Genomic DNA, 21,939 nt, shown 5'->3' with positions numbered 1-21,939 from the left:
ATATTGCCTTAAGTGTTTTTATGGTTTTTTTTTTTTTTTTTTTGGTTTGTTTGTTTTTGTTTTCGTTTTCTGAGACCAGGTTTCTCTGTGTAGCTTTGGAACCTGTCCTGGAACTCACTCTGTAGACCAGGATGGCCTTGAACTCACAGAGATCCACCTGCCTCTGCCTCCCTAGTGCTGAGATTATAAGTGTGCACCACCACTGCCTGGCTTTGCCTTAAGTTTTATTCCCCCTAAATATTTAGAGCCTTTAAAAGCCAAAACTAATAACAAAAGCCATTTTGCTTGTTATTTGTAAAAGGCCCCTTGTAGAGCCGGCTGGTGGGGGCCACGACTGGGCCAGCTGCATATCAGCCTTTGAGACTTGTCTGAGCAAACACAGAGGACCCCAGTTATTCCCCATCATAACTTCCCCGAGTGTCAGCCCCTGAAATATAGACACTGACAGGAGGCCCAGACACACACTCAGCTGTGGACGGAGCCCACCACCCACTGCGCATAGAAAAGGCCTTTGCTGTGGTGTTTTTCCTTTGAAAATTGCTGCTGAGTGCAGAACAGCCTAAAGGAACCCCGGGGAGTGCGTTCCTGCAGGGGTCTTTGTGTAAGTGAGCACATCTCTCTTTTCCTGCTTACCAACTGTGCGCAGTGAGATGGTGAGGCCGGGAATCCAATGGGGTAACATATGTGACGCCCTCTGAGCTCAGTTTCCCAGGACAGCCAGGGCCTGGTGTCTGCAGAGTGAGCTGTGGCTTCCAAGACCCTTTTCCTGGTTCTCTTCTCCACCCCAGGTGCACATGTGCACACGAACATGCACGTAAAGCTCACTCGAGAGCTTGTAGCACACACATGCAGGCACATACGTAAATATAAGTAATATACACAACACGGTTGTGCTCATTCACACCCCTAGGACACACAGGAGCCTGCATGGACACACGGACTTGGCTGACACGTGTGGTAGTCTCAAGGTTCAGGTGTGTGCCTGGTGCCTGCTATCACGCATGCTTGGCTCCCACCCATTCTGTTGATAACTGTGAACAGCTTCTCCTTCTGTCCCTTGTTAGGTCACACCCTTTATTCCTGGGCCAGCTGTTTCCTTCTCCCTTCCCTTAGCTTCTTAGTATTGATCCGTGGAGTCCCCAACTGTGGCCCGTTTCACCTCCCTTTCCGTGAGTCCTGATGAAGCTCTGTGGACTAACAGAGGCATCTGAGGTTAGGAGAGCTACCTGTCCAAAGCTCCTGGCTGATTAGGGCTGGACTGGGTTGCTTGGGCTGAGGAATACCCATTGCTGCTTGCCTTGGGTTTTGAGGAATCTGTCAGCCTGGGGATTCACGTGGCTCAGTACCTGGACCTCCTTATCCTTTGGCATCCTGACTGGGAGCCGGTGTCTGTTGAGATGTCAGGCATGGGACTGGGGCTTGCAGCAAGCACTATGTATGTATGTTTGTGTCCACATGTATGTTTGTGTCCGTGTGGCGCCACAGCTATGGTGTGGCTATGGTCAGTCGCTGGACCTCGCTGGGCCTCCATTTCTCCATCTCCAAGATAGGTTAGTCCTACTGTGGACATGGGCTGCTATTAGTCATATAGACCCTTCTAGAATAGCAGCACTGGATGAGCCTTTTGTAGGGGTGACCTTAGTTAAGACAGACCCACAGCAACCCCAGTGAAGCATTTCTTCCGTCTGCTATAAAAAGCAGTTTGGAGGTTTGTAGCTGACCAGGGGTTAGTGAAGAAGCACAGTCACATGAATGGGAACCCATTCCTCCCTGAGGCACCCTACCACGAGCACGGCAGCTCTCATCAAATATTAACGTGGCCAAATGACAGATTTCACGGAGTAAATACCGCACAGGTGCTGAGCCCGGAAAGCTCTGTGTCGTTCTTACGAGGTGTGCTTAGTTAACAGTTTCCACGCTTGCAGAACGCCTGGTGCCATTTGCGATGACTTCCTGATGGGCTGATGTTACAGAACTCTCTCTTCTCTTCCCCAGGTCATCTCTGCAGTGTCCAGACTCTCTCTGCACAGCATCGCGCAGAACAAAGGGATCAGGTGAGTTCCACAGTGACGCCGGGAGGGCAGGCCCTTTCATCTTGATGCGATCGACACATACTGGAGTTGTATAGACATCCTCTTCCTGAACCAGGCGCTTTCACAGCACACTCTGGCTGCCTATTGTCAGCGGCCAAGGTTGTGTGGAAGGGGGGCCTCTGGGTTCACACCAGGGAAATCTTGCAAGCGTGTTACTGACAGCTGCAAAATCGCTTTCGATTTAGGTAATAAGATCAGCAAATTAACCCCACCACAGATCATTGCCTACCTGAATGCACCTCTCCAGCTCTGGACCAGGGTCCTGGTTTGAGTGCTGGAGCTGGTGTAAGTTTACAGGGATGGGTCCGGAGTGCAGAGCTCGTCTCTACCCTTAAGCCTTAGCACTCCAATAGCCCCTGTGGGTCGCCACGTTCTGACGAACTGCATGGACAACACTTTCGCTGCTGATGCTTCTAAGGCCAGTGGCTCTATCTCTGATTCATGGGTGGGGTGCAGGGGGAGGGCTGGGTAGTGCAGCTGAGACCTGGTCATTGCAGATTTTGGCTTCTAATGGTACAGGTCAGGGAGATAGGTCTTAGGTCACCTGGGGACATCCACGAGTTCTCCTTTCCTGCCATATCTGAGGACTCCCTGATGATACAGGCCAGTGACAGGGTAACGGGAATGGCCCCCCTCCTGAGAGCTGAGCATGCAGCCTCCCTGGGCACAAGTGACATCCTGTGGGTATTGCCTTGGTGTACTCTGCTTTGACTGTACATGTCTGTGTGCACACGCCGGGCCCTGGGTAACACAATGTCCCTTGGTTGGTTGTAGCTGTTGGTTCATAGCTCAGGTGCCATGTCAGTGTGTCCATGAGACATTTGTTGTGTGGCTTCTTCAGGACTTGGAAGCTCCTTTGCATCAAAGTTTTTTTTTTTTGTTGTTGTTGTTTTTTGTTTTTTTGTTAGCCGGCTGTTTTAAAATGTTTTCTTTGCAGTGCTTCTACGGTTATAACAGCAAATGGCTGAGAGCTGGTGAGATGCTATATACTCTACTTGAAGCTTAAGGCAGGTTTAAGAGTTAAGGCCAGCCTAGGCTACATCAAGGCTAGCCTGGGTTACATTGTGAGACTTTATCAAAAGTTGAGAGCAACAACAAAAACAAACTTTAAGTAGCTTACTAGAGATGGGCACTGGTCAGCTTGTTATAGCAGCCCATGCTTGTAACCAGCTTGGAGTTTTTGGACTCAAAGGTCATGCAGATCTGCTGGACCTGGGTGATGGACTGGTGATGGGCTGAGCCTGACTGCACCCAGCTGGGGTGTCCCAGAGGAGCCGAGAATTGAAATGCCTCATGGACCCACCATCCTGGCCTTCAAGTTTCACCGTGGAATCATTGTTGCAGCTGATTCCCAGGCCACAGCAGGAGCTTACATTGCCTCCCAGACAGTGGAGAAAGTGATAGAGATCAACCCTTACCTTCTGGGCACCATGGCTGGGCGTGCAGTCGATTGCAGCTTCTGGGAGCAGCTGTTGGCTCAGCAATGTCGAATCTGTGAGCTTCGAAATAAGGAACGCATCTCTGTCACAGCAGCCTCCAAATTTCTTGCAACATGGTGTATTAGTATGAAGGCATGGGGCTGTCCATGGGCGCCATGATCTGTGGTTGGGCTAAGGGAGGCCACAGCCTCTACTATGTAGACAAGTGAGGGGAACCAGATCTCTGGAACTGCCTTCTCATTGGATTCGGGCTCCATGTGTGCTTATGGGGTCATGGATCGAGGCTACTCCTATGACCTAGAAGTGGAGCAGGCTTATAATCTGGCCCACTGAGCCATCTACCGAGCCACCCACGGCGATGCCTACTCTGGAGGTTCAGTCAGCCCCTACCACGTGCGGGAGGATGGCTGGATCCATGTCTCTAGTGACAATGTTGCTGACTTACACAAGGATAGTGCACCTGTCCTCTGATGGAAAGCAGATATGGCCGTCTGCACGTGTTGGAGACTCCCATTGGTTATAATAAATAATAGCACCCCCCCAAAAAACCTTTAAGTAAAAGCCAAACAGTAATAACAAGTGGCGTCCCCTCAGCACACTGGGCTTTACACAGCAGTGCGCACCTGCAGAGTGCCTGGCCCCGCCCTGCTGTAAAGTCCTTAAGAGGCTCCACTTAAAGCCGTCCAGTTAAAAAAGTGCCATTTCTGGACACAGTGACACACGGTTTGGAGCTATTTGCTTTGGCAACTGAGCAGTTGTGAGTTCGTTGCCGTGCTGGCCTGTCACTCTGATGGTCCTCATCACAGCTGTGCGTCCCACCTGGCTCAACACACTGTGCATTGTGTATCCACAGACAAAAGTGACATTCTCTCAACAGATTCCAGCCAGCGTGCGTACCCTGTGCAGAATCCCAAGTGTGTCCCTCCCCCCCATCTTATTATAGTATCCCCAAACTGGAGGGAGGCCAGCTGCTGTGGCCTGCTGTGAGCCAGGTGTGATCCAGCTGCCATTCCCTGCCCTTCGAGACCGAGGTGCCCCATGGACAGTGCAGATGGCCTTTTCCTGGGGTTTTCTTCTTGGCGGTGAGACCCTGGTGGTGGTTTCCAGAGTAGCTCAGACTGTGGAGAACTGCTCAAGGGTTGTGCTCTCCCTGGTTAGCGTGGAAACATCTCTCTGCTTCCGTGATTGAGCAGGGGCCTCGCGGGATGCAGGAAAGTTGGAGTTCATAGCCACAGCCTAGGAGCCACAGTCAAGGAGCTGTGTTAGCAGATGAAGGAGGAGGGTGCAGGGAGGCTGGCCAGTGTCTAGGAGAGAGTGACCAGGGGCTCCTCTGTTAGCAGAGTCAGCTGCGCACTGTGATACCAGGCTGGAGCATGGCCCCTTGGGAGCCCACCAGGCTGGTGGGTCTGCTGCGGTAGTCGGTCATGGGGACACTTTAGCCACTTAGTCCTAGTCCTCGCTACTCTACTGATACCGTGTGACCCAAAGCTCCACCCTAAGCCAAGACCTGCAGGCTTCAAAGAGTGTGCCAGGGGACTTTACCAGACTAAGGATTGACGGGTGAGAAGTCACCTTCTGGAGCTAGTAGGAGCCAAGCCTTCTTTTGGAGCATAAGTTTGTTTCACCAAGTATACTGAATCACCCTTTTACTGAATAGAGCATAGGGACAGGTGGGAGGCCAAAAAACGAGGGAGGGGGGCTGGCAAGGTGGTTCAGTGGGTAAAGGCACTTGCCACCAAACTTGAGGACCTGAATTCAACCCCAGGACTCAAAAGGTAGAAGGGGAGAACGGACTTCTGCAAGATGTCCTCTGATCTCCCCCTAAATAAATGTAGTAGTTTTGTTTCTTTTTTTTCCAGTTTCTTTTCTTTTTTTTTATTTATTAAAGATTTCTGCCTCCTCCCCGCCATCCCCTCCCATTTTCCCCCCTCCCCCCACCAAGTCCCCCTCCCTCATCAGCCCAAAGAACAATCAGGGTTCCCTGCCCTGTGGGAAGTCCAAGGACCACTCACCAGGTCTAGAGAGCACAAGCAAGGAACTCAGGACCACGAGGGGTGCACCCACACACTGAGACAATGGGGATGTTCTATCAGGAACTCACCAAGGCCAGCTGGCCCGGGTCTGAAAAATCATGGGATAAAACTGGACTCGCTGAACATAGCACACAATGAGGACTACTGAGAGCTCAAGAACAATGGCAATGGGTTTTTGATCCTACTGCACGTACTCGCTTTGTGGGAGCCTAGGCAGTTTGGATGCTCACCTTAATAGTTTTGTTTCTTAATGAGGCCAGAACCTCTTGGATGATGGAGGGTGGTCCTTTGATCAGTTCTAGCCTCCCCTGGCTCTCCCACAGCCTCCCTCTGAACCTCACAGCTAGACTCTGCCCTGCCTTCTCAATGCTTGTCTCTCCTTCTTGGACTGACTCATGCTGGATCATTCTAGAGAAAATGGTGCGTGTCACTCCATGCCTCTGCTCCTGTGTGAGCCCAGGTGACCAGGCCCCTGCTGAGCTTGCTGAGTCTGAGTGCTGTCTCTTCTTCCACATGGGTTGAGATTGTCCCGGAGACTTGCATTTTCCAAGGACGCCGCCTGCACTTCCCACAGCAACTGCCAGTCTCTTCGCCTGAAAATGCTTCCCGGTGTTAATAAGTAACAGAAGGTTTTGTTTAGCTGAACACTTTTCCTGTTTTAAATCCCACACACCAAGCCCACTGCCCCAGGACTCTCCCTGGATTCCTCCTGGCTGGATGGGAGCCCAGCATGCTGTTTAAAGAAGAATCCTTTTCACTTTGTATAATAACTTGATTTTCTGTAAAAGCTTCAATTACACTTCTCATAGGCAGTGAATTAGAGACTTAATTTGAGTCTCACCCTGCTTAGTAGGGTACTCAGACACGGGGTAGAGAAGGGAGGGGGCAAAGCGGATGAGGAGTGTGGAGTGGAAGAGTCTTTGTCCTGGTCAGAACACACCCGAAGCCTGGGGTTGTCCTAACTTGAGGTCAGAATGGCTAGGAGGAAAGACATGTTACCAAGGTCCAGAAAGGATGCTCCCACAAGCTAGTGATGTCAGGAAAAGATATGCTTAGTTGTGTCATTCATTACTCCTTGGGGTTGCTGTAAGTCTATAAAGTCTATATGTTGTATAGCTCCTGGTACCCACAGGCTGATGATACCTACAGGCTACAGCTCATTAAGAGAGGCTGAATGGTGTCCCCCACCCAAGATTCACCACCCTCCTAATCTTTGGGCACACACTTTGTAGGTGTGTCAGGGAAATAGGTCCCTACAGGTGCGATTTTTTTGCAGGTGTAATGAATGTTTGTGGTAAGATGGATCCAGGGAGGCAAGGTTCAGATACAGAGGTTGGGATGAAGTGTCTGGCTAGGATATAATCAAAGCTAGCAGCCAGAAAGGCAAGGAAAGGACCAAGTCTTCTCTGGAGCCTCCCGACAGGACATAAAGATGCTCCTGAAGACTTGTTTTGGACTGTGGCCTCCTGAGCCATGAGGTGGTAAACTGTTCTTTTACGCCCTTCAGATTGGGGTGACTTGTTACTGCAGCCAGGGCTCACAGAAGGCCACCTCGGGCAGATCCTCAGGGTCTGTGGGGTGAACTCGTTTCTCCCTTAGAAGATTGCTCCTTGGAGCAGACCCGGCTTCCAGTTCTGGAGTACTGTCCCAGACCAGCCCCACCACACTGCTTCTCTTTGGCTTTTAAATACTGAGGTAAAATTCACACAACATAAGATGACCTTGTTTCAGATACAGGGCCTTGTGTAGCGTAGGCTGGCCTTGAACTCACTATATTGCTGAAGATGACTTTGAACTCCTGATTTCCATGCCTCTGCTTTCCCAGTGCTGGGATTCCAGGTGTGTGCTAGCTCACCTGGGTAGTATTGTTGTAATAAGAGCGGCGGGGCTGTGTCCCGCCACCCATCTGCCCACACGGCTAGCTTTATACCCGAAATAATTACACGGAAACTGTATTCTTTTAAACACTGCCTGGCCCATTAGTTCCAGCCTCTTATTGGCTAGCTCTTACATATCGATCTAACCCATTTCTAATATCCCTGTAACACCACGAGGTGTCTTACCAGGGAAGATCTTAACCTGCATCTGTATCAGGTAGGAGAATCATGGCGACTCCTTGACTCAGCTTCTTTCTCCCAGCATTCTGTTCTGTTTATTCCGCCTACCTAATTTTATGTCCTATTAAAGGGCCAAGGCAGTTTCTTTATTTAACCAATGAAACAACAGATAGAAAGATGACCCTCCTCCATCATAGTATGATCATTTTAAAGTACAGTTTGGTCAGGTGGTGGTGACGCACACCTTTAATCCAACACCCAGGAGGCAGAGACAAGTGGATCTCTGAGTTCAAGGCCAGCCTGTTCTACAGACTGAGAACCAGGACAGCCAGGGCTACACACAGAAAAACTCTGTCTCAAAAAGCTGAAAAGCATCTGGGTGGTAGTGGCACACACCTTTAATCCCAACATTTGGGAGGCAGAGGCAGACGGATCTCAGTGACAGCCAGGACCATCCTACAGAGGCATCCTGTGTTGAAAAAAACAAAAGCAACCCCCCCCCCCCAAAAAAAAACCTGACAAACAACAAACAAAAGGGACTAGAGAGATGGCTCAGTAGTTAAGAACACTGATTGCTCTTCCAGAGGACCCAGGTTCAATTCCCAGCATCCACATGGCAGCTCACAACTGTCTGTAACTCCAATATCTGACACCCTCACACATACGTGCAGGCAAAACGCCAATGCAAATAAAAATAATAATAAAGTTCAGCTTGGTAGCATTTGCTTCATTTGCAACATTGTCCAACTATGCTAGTTCCAAAATGGTTTTAATCCCCCAGAGGGCAGTTCATGTCTAGGAAGCAAGCGTCCCCAGCCCCTTTGCACCCGTGTCCTGTTTAGTGTTCTAAGTATTTTGTATCCACAGAATCACATGCTGTGTGGTCTTTGGGGCCTACTTTCAAGGCTACTCAGGCCAGGGCAAGGCCAGAGCATCCCCAGTCTTGTTTTGTTCTGTTTTAAACGCAGGTCCTTTGAGAGAGCAGCAAGTGCTCTTAACTGCTGAGTTCTCCCTTCCTCTCCCTCTCCCTTTCCCTTCCCTCTCCCTCCCTCCCTCTCCCCCCCCCCCCCCCTGCATCTTCCTCCTTAAGGCTCCTGCCCAAACAGACTGTAGTCTTCTGGACCATTTGTCATTGGATAGACTTCTTGACTGTTTCTGCTTCCCAGCTCTTAGAACAGGGCTGTCGTCACTGGCACTGTCTGGTGGGTAGGCCAGGCAGAAGTCATGGCTAGGGTCAGGCTGTGGTTTGGGTGGGAGAAACAGAATGTTCCTGGTACTCGGGGCTGTAACAGCCATTCTTCAGTACGAAGCAGATTCTCGGCATATCAGACAGACACACCCATATCTAAATCTAAGAACAACAAAACATTCGGAATGAAAACGAATGTCTGGTGAGTCACGGACTGCTTTAAGGAACCTGATCTTTCTTCTTTGTGAGGTGCAGTGGGAGGTGCTGACTACCCTCAACAGGCTCAGATCGTAGGTAGACGGCCCCATGGATGTCAGCCAGCCTCTTCCCATCAGAGTCCTCTTCCAACCTGGCACCTTGGAGGATGAGGGAGTACATACTCAGGTGGTGAGGGCAGGGCAGGAGCCTGACCTCTTTTTGGTACAATTGAAAACCATCTTGTTAGAAACAAAAATGAACCATCTCATTCAGACAGAGGGAAAGTGTCTTGGCAAGGAGATTCTTTTTTCAAGGGGGGTTTGCCAGAACACAAACTGGGCTGGCAACACGGCTCTTCTTCTATCTCTGACATAGCTTATGACCTTGTCTTACCCACTGGAAGGTGCTTGACCTCACAGTCTGATGCGATTGGTTGATCAGTGCAGAGCGGGAAGAGAAGGTTCAGGAAATAGGAATCCTTATTTTATTTTTAAAAGTCAGAGTAACAGCCTTTGAATTAAAAAGACAAACAAGCAACCTATTTTTCACAATCTGAAAGATGCTAATGTCCCTGGAGTGATACCTCCCAGGTAAAGGGTATGTATGGGCTTTGGGGACCCTGTAGAATGTGCCCTCCAGAGCACTATATGCTGGGTAAGGACCATCCGTCAACGTCAGCATGACACCAGGTCCCCATGCTGCTGTGATCCCAGTCTGTAACCCAGCCTTTTCTCCTGAGCTGACTCATCTAGTTCCTGGATTCTGCACACACACACACACACACACACACACGCACGCACGCACACGCACACACACATGCACGTGCAAACACATGCACACGCGTGTATACACACACCCCTTGCAGTATCCCAGCTTTCTTGTTGGCATCCATCCAGTGGGTGACACCCCATTTCCCAGCTGGTGCTGCCTGACTAATTCCAGGTAATTGGACTGTCTGGGAGAGGAGATTCGGATGGGAAGCGGCAATTTTCATCACTCAGCTGCTCATTTTGCCAGCAAGATGGTTTTAATTGTCCCACCTGGTGACATCAAACGTCCTGACCACCTGGCCCTGGTGAACCCGCTGTCACGTCGCACCCGATCGTGTGGCCAGCTTAGTTGGAGGAGGGCCGCCTTTCTCTCTTTTGCAGGACCTCGGTGGCGGCAGCATGGTAGATTGCCCATGCACAATTAGGGTGCTGATCCCCTTCCCCAGGGAGGGAGACAGAAGAGCCATCTTTGATTGCTGTGTGTCTAGTTTGGGGCCTAGCTCACTGGGACTCCCAGTTGAGTCAGCTACTGCTCCGTCATTGAGCAGTAAAGTGGGGTAACAGCTTAGGGGGAAGCAACGGGTGTGAGTCACAGGCCTGTCTGGCCTGCTTCCTTTTCTTCCCAAGGGCTCTCCTGTATTCTCCTGCACCTTGCAAGGTCATATGCAGAAAGGTATGGGCAGTAGAGGGGTGAGGCTAGGGTGTGGTGGAGAGTGAACACATATATGTACATGCACACATGTGTCTCGCTGCTGTGGGCACTCAGGTTGGCCAGTATCTACTCATCCCGGAATCTCTGACAGTGTATCTGCCTGTGAGGAAGGACAACAGCTTCTAGAATGCTCTGGTGGGAAAGGGGACAGTGTTTCTTGTGGTAAAAGTTGCATTTGGGGAAGGGTGCTTAGGGCTCCTGATTGTGTAATGCTTGAATTGGGGAAGGAGAGAGAGGAGGGAAAGGAAGAGCCCAGGACATCAAGTCTGTGTGCTTTGGATTCTTTCGGTTTTATGATCCTGGGATGGTTGTGTCAACCAGGGCTGGTGACAGCTGTCTCCGATGGGGAGGTGAAGAGCACAGAGAATATGTTTTGATCACAAGTGAGGGTGATGGGAGCATGATGGCCCTTGCCCTGATCTGCTCTTGATTTGGGTGTCACCAGACAAAGTCTGCCATACCTAAGCAGCTGTCACAGGCAGGCAGGACTCAGAATAAAGAGAAGGGGTTGTCGGAGGCTACTAGTTTGTTTCCTGGCCGCCCAGACTCCCAAAATAATCACACAGAAATCTGTATTAAATAAAACACTGCTTGGCCCATCACTTAGGAGTATCACTAGGTAGCTTTTATATCTTAAATCAATCCATTTCTACTCATCTGTGTATCTCCACATGGCTGTGGCCTACCAGTAAACTTCCATCCAGTGTCCAGCGTCTGTCTCCTGCAGTGGCCCCATGGCTTCTCTCTGACTCCGCCTTCTTTCTCCTAGCATTCAGTTTAGTTTTCCTTCCTAGCTCTATTCTGCTCTGTCATGAGGCCCAAGCAGCTCCTTTATTCATTAGCCAATAAAAGCAACACATATACAGAAGGACCTCCCACATCAAAGAGGTAACCTAGGATGGTATCATCAGTTGCTGACAGGCCTGCTTTCAGTCTTGAGGGATTGCTTCCTATCCACCAAAGCATGTCACACCTGGCCAGGAGGCCAGGCCATGCATCTAGGTCATGCATCCAGTTTCTCTGCTGTGGGTGGGGACAGCTTTGCACCAATCCATCTGTCTGCTCTGGGCCAAGGATCCTAGTGCTCCACAGTCAGGAAGGAGTAAGGTCCTAGGGTAGAGGGAGGACCATTTCTGTGGGGCCACAGGGCAGTGTCCTCTGCTTCCCTCAAGTCTTGGCCTGTATCCCTGGAGAATATGGTGGAGCCCCATCTAACCCCATGGAAGGAGCCATTCCTATTATCCAGGACCTATGCTACCCTAACCTCACCCAAGTGATTGGTGGTTGGAGTTCTGCCTCTGTCAACAGAGACCTAGGTGCTATTTTTCAGGTGGGGTTGGGTTACCTCAGCATCCTGCATATTGGATGTCATAAGAAATAGCCTGTCCCCCTATTGGAACTGGCAGAGGAGCTGTGGAATTCACCGATGCCTCCTTGCAGAACAGGGTGTCTTGTCCCTGTTCTGCACCTCCCCGGTGGCTGATCAAGCTTAGTATTTATAGGCCCGACTGATCTGCCCAGGCCTCTGGTATTCATCCCACCTCCGGATGGTCACTAGAGAAGGGGGCTGTGCAGAACTGCCCTCAGGAAGCTGACTGGGGCGGCTGGCTTTTTCCTGGGGTTCTGTGCCCTTCTTCTTAGTCTGCTTTCTAGACTGTCACCAACCATCTTAGCTGAACCCAGGGGCAGGACAGTGATTGATTAGTGATGCCTGCCATGTCCTAAGAGGCAGCGTTGGTTTATCTTGATCACATCAGAGAAAGGTCCCCTGGCCTAGGCACCCTGCCAAGGCCACTGGGCTGACCCTTCATTTCCCAGCAGCAAGTTGGCAGGATGTTGGGGGATGGACGAGAGCCTCCAGCTGCTGGAACACTCCATTCCCCTTGGCAGCTCAAAGAGGGGAGGGGTCTTGCCTGAGATCACATGGGGACTTGGTAGTACTTGGTAGTGCCCCGAGCTGTACCCCACCCCCAGCTCGCTAACTGGGTCCTGTCCATATTGTCAGCTTCCCTGTGGCTTGTGAAGGAAGCCAGCTGTGTGGACACTCGGGACTGTGGCAGTTTCAAGGCCCGTGGATTCCTTCTCGTTCCTTCTGCCTGTGGCAGGCACTGACACGAACCAGACAAAGCTGTTCTGCTCCTGTGGGGTGCCTGCAGCTCTGAGTCCTGGCTCATGTGATTCAAGGGGTTGTTCTAGATGCCAGAGCGCAGAGAAGGAGCAAGCAAGCCCCACACAGCCAAAGGCCATCTGAGGGAGGACCCGTTCATTTTCAGAAGCTGCTGTGTGCTTCCTATGAGCTTCTTGGGGCTCCCATGAAATTTGGGGCAGTTTGGAGCTGTGAGGGGCACCATTGGGGCTTGGAGAGTCTAGCTGAAGCCAAGAGGCTGGACCCTTGTGGTCAAGGACCTTGGGCAGACCCAATCCTCATTCTTGGTTTCTTCCTGTGGGTGGGACCTAGCATCTCTGGTCCCAGAACTGTCACTTTTCAGAATCTTCCTGTCCACTCTGCACCCAGTATTGCCAGACTCAGAGCAGACTTCTCAGGCCTGGAGCAGGAGGCCTTGAGGAGGGGAGGCTACTGTTCTTCAGCCCTTATAGAACATTGATGGTTCAAGCTTCGTTCTGGGCAGGGACCATGTCACAGTGTTGTCTGGCCGCTGGGGTCTGAGGTTGGAGGTTGAAAAAGTACAATTGGCAGAGCTCTGGGATCTCCCTAAGGCCTGCACAGGAGGACCGGGTTCCCAGGAGTCACCTAAGTGTTCATCCAGGACAGCTGGGCAGATGACCCCTGTAAGAGACCATGTATGGAGCAGGGGGTTCTGTGCTGGTTGTTTTTAGCTGTGAACTTGGTACAGCCTAGAATTACCTGGGAGGAAAGCCTCTATCGAGGCGTCATCAACACCAGATCGTCAAAATGTCTGCTGGGATTGTCTTGATTGCTAATTCACGTGGGAAGTCCCAGCCCACTGTTTGTGGCACCTTTCCCTGGTCCTTAAACTATGTAAGAGTGAGGAAGCTAGCCGAGCGTAAGCAGCGAGCGTGCAGCGTGGTCGCGTGCGTTTTCTCTGCTCTTGATTGTGAGCGCGATGTGACATACTGGTTGCCGGTTGCCGGAGTCCCCATCGTGACTTCCCCTCAGTCACGGACTGTGACCTGGAATCCTATGGCACTGTAAACCCGATCAGCCCTTTTCTCCTCTAAGTTGCTTCGATCAGTGTTTTATTTTTATTTATTTATTTTTTTTTAATCCCAGAAACAGAAATAAAACTAGAACATTTGTAAAACCAGAGAGGCTGCAGGGCTGGGCCTACCTGAGGGGTTGGGTGCCCTGGATGTATTTTTTCCTTTCCTGACCAAACCTCTGCCTGCTGGAGGCTTCCTCACCAGGAGAGTCAGAAGAGTCAGAAAACTGGAGGCTGAATTCCTTGGTTATCAGTCGAAGCTCCGCCCCAGGCTTCCCCAGACTGGGCAGGGCAGAGCAGAGCGATGTTTCTGGACTGGCCCCTGACATCAGCACGTCTTCCTCTGCCTGTGGGGCTCTAGACACAGGCCACGAGGGCCCCGGTGGGACTTGGGGGGTCAGTTGGAGTCTTGCCCTGTTAGCCCTGGCCCCAGGAGGCTCTGAGTCAGCTGCACCCCACTTCCCTTATTGCTGCCCCTGCTGGGCCTTGGCAGAGGTCAGAGATTACTGTCAGGGCTATGACAGTAGCCTTGCCTTACTGTCCCCATCTTCTAAGTCCCATTAAAGGTGGCAGAGATCCTCTCATGTTTCCAGCCTTACTTTCATTAAAGATCCTGGTGGTTGGTCCTAGCCCAGCCCTGTGGTTACCGAATGCCTTCATCACTAGACTCCGCCTCCACCTGGCTTACCTTCACCTTAGCACAGCCCTCCCGTTCCTCTGCCTAGGCTGCCACTGGAGCTATTCTACTTAAAGCAGGACGGCGGTGCCATTGCTCACCAGAAGTGCATGGTTTGCCCCATTTACCAGAATAGGTCACTGAGGCTAGGAGCTTGGATCCCCAGCTTCCGGAAGTCTGATTCCAACCCGGACCTCTGAGCTCAAAATGAGAATATACTTCAGGCTAACCTCCTGCTACTTTCTGCTGCAGCCGCCAAGGCCGCTCTCCGCCCTGCTGTCTGTTGCCTTCATGGTGTGGTGCTGGCCTCCGCCTCTGACACAGAGAACTAGCTGGAGGTGTGGCTGTGGGGCAAGACACACTACTCATCCCACTGTCTGGACTGGGTGGGGTGTCGACTGAGGAGACCCGTCCATGACCCGTCTGTGGGCTTGTTTTGACAGTTGGGGCTGTTTAGTAGGAGCGCTGTTTTAATAAGTAAGACCCCAGGGTTTCCAGGCCTTCCTGCCAATTAGGATGCGACTACCCAGGTGCCTGTTTGAATAATTAAGCAGTTGTCATCCCCCAGGCTTTTGGTGTGCCTTTCAAGTCGGCTTGGCTGCCTTTTCCCTGGCAAACGGTGCCAGAGGGGCCTGCGGCTCAGTCATGTTTCCGGGTTTTTGACATCGGTACTGACCTCTGTTTTCATCCCGCTCAGGCTTCCAGCCCTCCTCTCTAGGGAGGGCAGAGCTGACCCTGTCTGTGGTTAGTGGCAGTTCCTTCTTCCTGTGGTCTGAGGGAGTTTCAGGGTCCAGTGTGGAGGCCTGGCCAAGGCTCACAAGTAATGTTGTCTACAACCCGTGGGACTAGATGACCAGTCTGTACCCATTCCAACCCTGAAAGTGTCACCTTGCAGGACTCTTCATGTGGGGATTGTTGCCTCTCCTTGAGGGGAAGATAGATGCTGGACTCTGGGCACACCCAAGCTTTTGAGGCCAAAGGCAGCAGTGCTCTCTGGCGGGGTCACTCGCAGGATAGACGCAAGGCCCAGCCTTACGTTTTCTCACTTAGTGCACAGCCAGGCCACCCACGGTGGAGGTGGCTACACAGTGACTTACTGAGGTGCATGCAGCCTTGAAGCCACTGTACACGCTCTCACTGAGTGTTCTAGAGGAGGGCTGCTGTCTCAAGCCAGGTCACCTGTCCCTGAAATGTCTGCAGAGCCTGGAGAACAAATTCCGGGTCCCACATTTGTGAGCTGGACTGACTAACCAAAGTTCACCAAAGCCTGGGTGCTGATCTGAGGCTCTAGAGCCTCCTGGGGCCACATTCATTTCAAGGCTCCTTTTTGCTTCAATGACATTGTGGGAAAAAGCGGCAGAGCACAGGAGCACCTGGAGGTCAAAGGCCTCTGTGTACTTGTGAGGGGACCTGGGTGATCCTACTGGCTGCTTCAGGAGAAGGTTCCTAGTAACTGGAGCTGGTGCTCACAGGAACTCCAGGGGCTGCAAGGCCTGAGGGTTGAGACTCGGCAGCCTGGGTTTGTAGGGTGAGCTGGTCAGAAGTGGGGGCAGGACCTACACCACTACGTAAAGGATGCTCAAAAGGGGTGTTACTCAGAGCTTTTCCTGACTTATCTTAAACAACTGTGGCTCAGATGGGCAGAGCCATAAAATTCAGATCTTACTCACAGGGGCCTAGCTCTTGGCTTCTGCCTCCAGACCCCCTACCCCTGGAGCGAACCAGGTAGAGACAGTGGGCTGTGGCCTCTCCCTTCTGCTCACTTGTATGGGGTGGAGTCAAGGGCAGCGGCTTGGCTCTGGGCCTAGGGTGTTTGCAGAGGCCAGTTTGGGAAGCTGTTCACTTGCCTAGCTTACAGAGGTGGGAGAGAGGTTGCCCTAATCTGGGGTGGAGGAATCCTTGGGTAGGGAAGGCCATACCAAGTGGAATCAGCCATACAATTGTATTCCCAGGCTGGTTCTGAGTACGGGAAAAGGAGCAGCCGGGAAGGAAGCTCCGGCCACAGGAGCAGCTTTGGGTCTGCAATGTCCCAGCTCAGCGCCCAGGCTGAATTGTTCACAGAAGGCCCATCCCAGGTTCCGCTGCCTCGGGGGTCCTGACTCTGGCTACTAACAACCAACTGCAGGTGCAGATACAGGCTGAATATGGAGGAGGTCACTGTTCAGAAATGGGCTCAGAAATCCTGGGACAGAAACCGCTAAGCCCCTGCTACTCCTGGGGCTGTGACAAGTGGCCAGGGGCCAGCTTCAGCAAGTGCCCTGTGTATACCTTGGAAGCAGAGGGGCCAGAAGAGGAAGGAGGGGAGGATGGACTTATAGAAACCAGGGATTGAACATGAGCATCATTTTGAGTTTGGGCTTGGGTGCCCGTTTAACTGTCTCTTTTCTTGAGTCTCTTTCCTCTGGTCCAGGGACACCTTTGTGGTGTCAGATGTGAGCCCTGGGGTACAGTGGCTGGATCCTTGAATACAGGGGCAGCTCCAGGAGGCAGGCGAGGTGTGGGGGTGTGTGGTGTGGGCTGGTGGGGGCGGGTGCTGAGGAACGCTGGGCTGGAGGTTGGGCTGCAGGGGATTTCTTGCCTGCTGTGGTTTTCTTCCTGTAGGGGTATCCGCTGAATCCCCTTGCCGGTTCAGGGGAAACTTGGCTTCTCAGAAGTGGGCATGAGGAAGTGAGTGTTCGGGAATGTTCTGATATGGAGAGAGGGCCTCACCCATGCTGGGAGAGCTGGCTTGCTCTTTCTGCCTGTCCAGGTCAGGATGTGTTCTGTGTAGACTGAAGAGTGGCCTCTTTGGCTTCTTATTCCTTTTTAAATGAGAGAGAGAGAGAGAGAGAGAGAGAGAGAGAGAGAGAGAACATGCAGAAGTCAGAGGACAGTTGACAGTTTGCAGGAGTCAATTCTCTCCTGCTACCTTATGTGTGTACTGGAGATCAAACTTAGGTCTCCAAGCTCGGAGGCAAGTAAAACTTGTCTGCTGAGCCATCACACTGGCCTCTTCCCCCTCTTTTAACAAACAGGAACAAATCAACGCCACTGGCCCAGGTACTTTGGGAAGCCAGGGCTGGGAAACATTGGGTCTAGATGGAGGTGGGCGCCTGAAGACAGAGGATGGGGTGCAAAGGGATCTCAGCCAGGTTCTGCTTCCAGCTTAACTATGCTGGCAGTTGCATCTGGAGTGTGGATTGGGAAACTCTCGCTCCTTCCTCTCAACTCTCTGTACAAATGGGACTCCCCGGGGCTCAATCAGGCTGGCACATTTGTTCTCAAGAGCAGCCTCAAATTCTTACTGCTTCTCAAGTACTCTTTGAAAGTGCTCCCCCCTCCCCATTCTAGCTTGAGGTTGCTGCTTGCCATGGTTTCAGAGAGAAAGAACAGTGTGAAGACCTCTGATAATTGTGTGCCCACCTGTCCACACGTTCGTTCTCCCACATGGCTAGCTAGCCACCTCTGAGTCTAGTCACCTCCTGCCCACCCAGATGTTCTGCTCTGCTCCGTTCAGTTATCCGTATAACCCACCCATCTGTTCACTCGCCTGTCCACCCATCCTCCACCCACACATCTGTGCCATTGTGCTGCTAACTACTGTGCTCTCAGATTTGGACCTGGGTAGAGGAGTGGTCAAGTCTTCATGCACAAGGTAGGGTTTGCATTGAGTCGAGGTAAACTGCGACTTAGGTGTGTGGGGGGTGGGTAGACTTCAGACAGAGGGTAGAACTGTGCAAAGGCCAAAGTAGAGCCGGTGTGGGGGCTGCTGGAGAGAGAACTAGAAAAGGGGGTGCTGGCACAGGCTCCCACGCAGGCTGAATTCGAAACTTTGTGTATCCCAGGTTGGCTGCCTGGCCTGCTTGTCCCACCCAGGCAAGTCGCCTGTCTTTGTTTGGCTGTGGCAGAAATTAATTGGATTTGTAGCTCCGTTCTCTAGGGCTTTGTGGCCCCAGCTAGTGATGCTCCAATAAAAGTAAGTAGTAAAGGTTTACGGGCAGTGGTGTGATTCTCACACCTTTAACAGGCCTGTTTCAGGTCCACTGCATAGTGCAGGTGGAGGAAATGACAAGAGGGGGGGGGAACCAACACTGAAAGCAACTCTTAAAAAATGCAGAAAGGAGACATTTAGGGCAGCCACATGTACAAGATTGTTAAAGAACTCAGAGGTTGAAACAAGACTTTGATGCCTAGCACCAACTCGGTACCTCCTGCTCTGGCACTCCTGCGTCTCCTAGAGGACAGTGTTGGGGGCTGCTCCTGGCCTCTCACTGTGTTTGAGGCAGGGTCTCTTGTTCATCACTGCATACACCAGGCTAGCTGGACTGTGAACTTCTAGTGAGTCTTGTTTCCCTATAATAGTGGTGGGATTTTAGGTGTGTACCACCACCCTGAACACACATGTACACACGTGAAATACATACACAAATGGAGAGCCCGTTATTTCTCTGCCACATTGGCAGTGTAGACTCCAAGGACAGGACCTTTACCCATATACACCCTGTGTTAAGAGTTTGCACGGGGCTGTGTCGACCTGCATTCAACATTAAAAGTTGCACCCCAGCCCTTTCCCACCGTGTCATTTTATACATATCACACTTTTGTAGGATTTAATGGGGCTTTAAAATTTTTCATTTATATTATGTATGAGGGAAGCTTTATTTTCTCATAAATAAGCGTTTATGGTGCTTGTCTGACTTTGGTTACTGTGACCGAGTATCTGAAAGGAACAACCGTGGAGGGAGTGGGTTTTGGCTCATGGTTTTGCAAGTTTTAGCCCATTGTGGTAGAGAGGGCATGGTGGAGCAGAGGAGAGAGAGAGAGAGAGAGAGAGAGAGAGAGAGAGACCTAGACAGAGACACCAAGAAGATGTACACAGAGAAACAGAGACACATATACACACAGAGAATATGCCTGTGCTACAGGCTCGCTCCCCTTTCTCCCATTATTACTCCATCCAGCCCCCCAGGTTGTGGGACAGCACCACCCACATTCAGAGACACCCCAGCGTCTGCTTCCCTTTTTTCTAGATGATTCTGTCATCAATCTGGTCAAGCTAACCCTCAGGATTAACCACGATGATATTTCCTTTCGCGTTATAGAAGTAACTTTATCCTTTTTTGAAAAAGCATCCCTACATGCTGTATGTTGTTCCACAAGCGTGCGCTCTTATCAGTTAAAAATAAATATTTTACCAGTGCACACATTTAATCCCAGCACTTGGGAGGCAGAGGCAAACAGATCTCTATGAACCCCCTGCCCCCAATGTAAGTATTTAAAAATAAAAAGTTAAACCTGCAGAAAGAGCACGCTGGCTGGCGTGGCAGTTGCTCTGATTGGAGGTGGCTCTATAGCAGTTGCTCTGATTGGAGGTGGCTCTATAAGAATGGGGAGGTGAGGTTTTGAGCTGAGCCCATCACTGCTGAATCATCATACACTGAAAATGTCAGCTGTCCCCCAGGCAAGGAGGGGATCCCAGGCAGTGTGGATAGCCAAGGCCAGTCCCCAGCTGGGCCTCCCATTTGTAGCTGATTCCTGCCTGACCGTGCACCTGGGGCCTGGAGGGGCTGCCTGACTTAATTAAAGGGGCACCTTTGTCTCTTGGAGATGAGTAGCTTTGGCCTGTGGCTTTTGAAGGTACTGGCTGCCTTCTCTTGCCTTTGATCTGCTTCCCCTATGGCCTTTAGGATGCTCCAGGGGTGTGGCCTGTGCTTCACTCCCGCAGAGTAGTGTGGGCTCTCCTCCTCCTCCTCCTCCTCCTCCCTCCTCCTCCTCCTCTTCCTCCTCCTCCTCCTCCTCCCAGGACCGGGCAGCAGGTGGAGAGTGGGATCGCTGTTTCGGCTCCTTCTAGGTTCTTGGGCTGGCCTAGTGTTAAATTGGTGCAAAGCGGATTAATGGGAGAAACAGGGTTATCCTTTTTTTTTTTTTACCCCTTCAAGCAAAACAATTTTAGTTTGGAACACCTGTGCAGATACCACACAATAGTGTGAGATTAGATAAAGGGTCTGTGGTCAAAGCTTGCATAGTCATCCCGAGCTTTAAGTACATGGCGTGAGTGGGTGGGTCTAGGGAAGGGCCGGAGGAGTGTCTGGAGAAGAAAGCCACCCTTGCGTGGCAAGAGTTGCCTCAGAGTGGCCCTCTCCTCGAACCCGCCTCCTTCTCCATCCACACTGTCTTTCCAAACGTGAGTTCTTTTGTAAGATGAAGGCTGTTTTCTCATCATGTAACTTTCCTGGGGAAATGTGGACAGATGCCTGCTCACCCCAGGTGGGTGCCAGTGACAGATGAGATGACTGCAGTCACCCCCAGGAGTCGGTGATCCAAGGACAGTTGTACTATTGAGAAGTCCACCCAGCATGGGTGACAGCTCACTCACAAAAGCTGTGTCCTGGAGAGCGACTTGTCCAATTTGCCGTCAGCTCGGCCGGTCTGAGTGTGGTCTCTCCCCAGCAACTGTTACTACTTATCATTAGAATTATTAGTTATTGTTGTTGTTATTATTATTATATTATTGTTATTATTATACAGTGGACAGCTTGCAGGAGTTGGTTCTCTTTTCTCCATTTGGTCCCCTGGGATTGAATTAAGGTCATCAGGCTTGGTGGCAAATTCCTTTACCTGCTGAGCCATCTCTGTAACCTGTCACTACTTATACGACATTGGGGGAGGAGCCTTGTAAATCTTTTACTTTTCAGAAACTTCCTGCCAGTGACTTTTGTTCTGCTCTGTTCACTTCCTGGGCCTTGCGTCTTTCCTTTTCCTTAGTCTTGGGAGCCCACTTCCTCTCTAGGAAGGACCGTTTCCATTCAGAGGAAATAGCTGCACATAGTCTCTTATCTCACCCAGTTGGAGGAGGTCAAGAGCATTTTCCTGCCTTGGCTAATTCTATTTCTTTTAGCTTAAAGTAACCAGTATGTCAAAAGAGGCATGTTTTGGCATGGCATGTTCTGAACTCCTCTGTGTCCTCTCCAAATCCCTAAATGCATACAGTTACTTCCTCAGTCTGGGAATCCTCCCCCCTGGAGGCCATCTCTGCTTAGCATGTGTGTTTCAGCTACACACTACTGGGCCACAGGTCCTGCAGTGGGCACTTGTATGGCTCAAAGTCTCTGAAACTTCGTGGGCATTCTCCACGTACCCATACCTCCTCAGCCTTCCCTGTCAATAGAGACACTCCCTAGAGGCTCAGCCCACTCTTTTGCCCTCTGAGATGGGTCTTGAGGACAGAGTTAGCAGAGACGTCCAAACACAGCCTAGTAAGATTTTAATGGAAAAAAAGTAACAAAACATCCCAAGCTGAGATAGGTAAAGGACTCCGAGTCAGTTGTCTCCTAGGCTGTGGAAAGCTTTCCCAGACCTCGCTGCAGGAAATGGGGGTGGGGGTGTGACACAGGATGACTCCCCTCGCTCCAATCCCATACCCCACACTCTGAGCTGCACCCTGCTCCCCAGCTTTGATCTGCCGATATTGTTTCCCCAATGCTCCGTCCCCAGCAGTTGCCACTGTGTCCCAGGGTCATGGGGGGAGGGTCAGGATGAGTGATGACTCCTCCTTTTCTGTTGCTTGAAGCTGCAGGGGCTGCTGACCCAGAAGCAAGCAGACATGGTCTG

General features: G+C 51.2%; 1 protein-coding gene and 1 pseudogene across 7 annotated transcripts in view; both read left to right on the top strand.

The window, feature by feature from the left end:
* The window catches only part of Vav2 (vav guanine nucleotide exchange factor 2), a 174,363-nt gene that overhangs the window by 90,859 nt on the left and 61,565 nt on the right, over positions 1-21,939 (top strand). For all 7 annotated transcript variants that reach the window (XM_041674463.1, XM_041674465.1, XM_041674466.1 and 4 more), the window contains one exon: positions 1,996-2,054. In XM_041674463.1, the coding sequence (XP_041530397.1) occupies positions 1,996-2,054 (59 nt within the window). The remainder of the gene's footprint in view (positions 1-1,995; positions 2,055-21,939) is intronic.
* On the top strand, positions 3,219-4,003 carry LOC121462892 (annotated as a pseudogene).

The sequence above is a fragment of the Microtus oregoni genome, unplaced genomic scaffold, assembly GCF_018167655.1.
Source record: "Microtus oregoni isolate MIOR12 unplaced genomic scaffold, Mior012 000025F_ref0000491, whole genome shotgun sequence".
Lineage (NCBI taxonomy): Eukaryota > Metazoa > Chordata > Mammalia > Rodentia > Cricetidae > Microtus > Microtus oregoni.
This window is presented reverse-complemented; position numbering and strand designations above follow the sequence as displayed.